Source organism: Acyrthosiphon pisum, chromosome A1 (genome assembly GCF_005508785.2).
Source record: "Acyrthosiphon pisum isolate AL4f chromosome A1, pea_aphid_22Mar2018_4r6ur, whole genome shotgun sequence".
Classification (NCBI taxonomy): Eukaryota; Metazoa; Arthropoda; class Insecta; order Hemiptera; family Aphididae; genus Acyrthosiphon; species Acyrthosiphon pisum.
In genome coordinates, this window is record NC_042494.1 from 119,832,520 (window position 1) to 119,835,896 (window position 3,377).

The window sequence follows — 3,377 nt, forward strand, 5'->3', positions numbered from 1 at the left end:
ATGGCTATATTAACCAAAATAGAGGGTCATGGGGCCGGGATGGGGAAGAGAGAAAGACTGTTTTTTATCATTGCTTCTCATTCTGACAGAGGTGTTATCATAAATTATATACAATAATTATACATATATCTATTTGTGATAAGACCTCTATAACCTCAACAAATGTTCATGTTCGTTCCCGTAAATGGCCTATCCATTCTTTAATATCTATGACTGCCATCTGGCTTACCCATAGACCTATAAAAGAATATCTTTTATAGGTCTATGGGCTTACCACGTCGTTTCGTGGTAATATATCATCTAAGCTTACCCATTGAACTATATGATAACTGGAATGCTCACCAGCGGCCATAAGACCAATGTAAACATAACCGAGATCGCGTGTCAGAAAAAGACAGCAGATAAGAATGGTGCTGCCACAGAATAACCAGAATGGACACTCGCTGAGCACTCAAAAATCTGTTCAATTTGGTGAAATATCAGTGTATCCATGTATATAATAAAAATGTAGAATTCTTTTTGCCTGGTCACACTGATAAGGGTTTGTTTACTTACCACGATTAAAGATAGTATTATCTATAGCCGTGTTACTTACTAACACGATTTAAGATATATCTTAAATCGTGCTTACTTACGACCACGATTTAAGATAGTATGGTTGCCCATCGACCCATTAGAAAAATGTTATCACACGGCATACGGTTTGAATCGAAAAGTCACGTGATCTACGGGGACCCCCGCATACAGCGCTCATATTGGTTCAAATTAAAACTAATAAAAATTGTTATGTTATACCTATATACAATAAAAATATATACAGAGTGTTCCAAATTTCGTGTGACAAAAGACCGAAATTTGGAAGACCCTGTATAATGATCATATTATATTATAAATTATAAAATAGGTCACTAGAAGCGCTAGTGCCCGGGGTCCGATTTAAATCCAATGCCGTCTTATCATAGCTCGTTGGGCAACCATACTATCTTAAATCGTGCTTACGACATCAGCTGTCCATATAGCTGCCTCTGTTCGGGCATTGATTATAGAATATATTATTCTATAATCAATGGTTCAGGGAATAACAGTCGCGCTAGAAACAAAGAATAATGGGAATTATCTTTCTAACGGCAGCACTGATATTCCACCAGGTGTTGCAAATCTGTGCCCCATAAGAACCCATGTTAAACTGAAAAGGTGTCTCTTCTGGTTCTATTCTGTGGTGCTGCTATCTTTTTTTATCACACTTAAAAATATGATTGCTTACCAATAAATAATAATATTATCCTTCGTTTAACGTTTTATTCTATGTTTTAAATTTCTAAACTTTAACTTAAATAAAATTCAAATAGTGGACAAGTTAAGATGGTGAATTTTTGTAGTGGTTTTGATTGTACTAGCTCAAGTGACGTTAGGAAAGACCTGTCATTTCACAAGTTAGTATAAAGTGTTATATAGTGTTATTGATTTTACACATTGATTATTTCAAACCAATGTACATTTATTATTTTGATATTTAAGGTTCCCTCTTAAAGAGAAAGAGAGGCTTCAACAATGGGTACATGCTGTTCGAAGAAAGGATTTTAAACCTACTTCCAGCTCGACATTATGTAGTTTACATTTTAAAGAAACTGACTTCTATTCTGCTGTTGTCAGTGGGAAAAAAATGTTAAAAAAATCTGCTGTACCAACTGTATTTAATTTCCCAATTCATTTAACAACAAAAATAAAAGAAAGAAGAATCCTGCAACGAGAAGTAAGTAAATATACATACTAAAACAAGTATTTATATATTCTTTATATTATAATTATGGCTATTGTGTATTAGTAATTTTGTTCTCTTTAGTAAAATTGTTATTTAAATGTATTTTGAAGGACACAACCACAACAATAGCCGTTCATAATACTGAAAATACATCTACTTGTGAAACAGAGACCAAATTTGTAGACATTGGCGTACAGACTAAATTAACTGTGGAAGAGTTAGACAGAACATTACAAGATTTACATCGAGACAAGAGGATTTTGCAACAGAAATTAATTAGAAGAGATAAGCGAGTAAGTAGTATGCATGAAATGTTAAATTTATTGAAAAATAATCACTTAATTGGAGATACTGTTGAAGATATTTTTAAGAACCAATTTGATTCTTCTCTACCTTTTGCTTTATTTAAAAATGAACTTGCTAATGTAAATAATGCTTTAAATCACAAATCATACTCAGAAGAAATACGGGAATTTTGTTTAACATGCATTTTTATTCCCCACGAGCATATGAGTTTATAAGGCAAAGAAGTACACTACCAGATGAATAATCTAAGACCGTGTGGACGCGTATCATACGCACGCGTTTTCATTTTACATTGATTAAGTTCATACGCGCCAAACCGGCGAGGGAAACGCGCCATCGTCAGAGTATGATACGCGTCCATGTGAAAGGGCTCTTAGTATTACACTCTTGTTATTGTTTATGTCGTACAATGCATGAGCGTGTATAAAAATATCTATCGATATATTTTCAGATTTCTAGAAAACAATTTCACATACCTACTCGCGCTCCACGTTTTTTGGGTTTGTAATAACGTTATAAGGGTCATTAGCTGAGTTTGAACAAAAAATTGATGGACCGGTGTACTCGGTACCGGAACTTAACTTCAGACGTACAGATGCCAGATGGTAAATGTAAGATGAAACATTACCTACGAAATAATAAAATTATATAAAAAAGTAAAAACAATAACTTGGATAATATTGTCATTAAAAAATGTACCAAACTTAGTTTACACTTAAGTTTTTAACTACTTAACCGAACCGTGTCGTTAATGATTTGTTTCCTAAGTCAAATAAATGAATCAGAAAATAACTTAAAAAATAAACCACTCCTGATATAATACATTCAGATATGTGTTAATTTTACCTAATTATAATTTATCTTCAACAAATAGCGGTAGGACAAGTAACGGAACTGAAACTTTTCATAAACATTTTAATGCATAATTTTATAATCAAAAAAAAAAAATTGACCTATAATATCCACTTTAATATACATAGGAATATCACAATATCCAATAGGTACTTATAACGCGTTATACATCAACAACAAACCGTGAAACCGTGATACTATCATAGATATATAATAGTAAAAGCTGAGCAGAGACAGTTTGCCAGTCTGGATATTTTATATTGTTATTATTTATTTTATCGTGTAAGTTGAATTAATATTAAGATATTTTAATTTTGTATTCGTTTTTATGGTGATAAACAAAGCGTTAGAAATTGAAATCCCATTTTTAGCGTTTTTCGTAATTTTTCGGTGGTTTTTCCTGTGGCATTTAATATCTATTGAGAAAATCGAAAAATGACCTCTCTAAAGTACCATC

General features: G+C 32.5%; 1 protein-coding gene across 2 annotated transcripts; it reads left to right on the plus strand.

Moving 5' to 3' along the window:
* The first annotated feature begins 190 nt into the window (after positions 1-190).
* LOC100573857 (THAP domain-containing protein 1-like) lies at positions 191-3,229 on the plus strand. Of its 2 annotated transcripts, XM_008180312.3 has the most exons (4): positions 196-1,433; positions 1,519-1,753; positions 1,873-2,055; positions 2,520-3,227. In XM_008180312.3, exons 1-4 carry the CDS (start codon positions 1,363-1,365, stop codon positions 2,574-2,576), a joined length of 546 nt encoding a protein of 181 aa, XP_008178534.2. In that variant the 5' UTR covers positions 196-1,362; the 3' UTR covers positions 2,577-3,227. The 2 variants fall into 2 exon arrangements, with proteins under 2 accessions (XP_029344022.1, XP_008178534.2); XM_029488162.1 differs by having other exon boundaries at positions 191-1,433; positions 1,873-3,229.
* Positions 3,230-3,377: the final 148 nt, after the last annotated feature.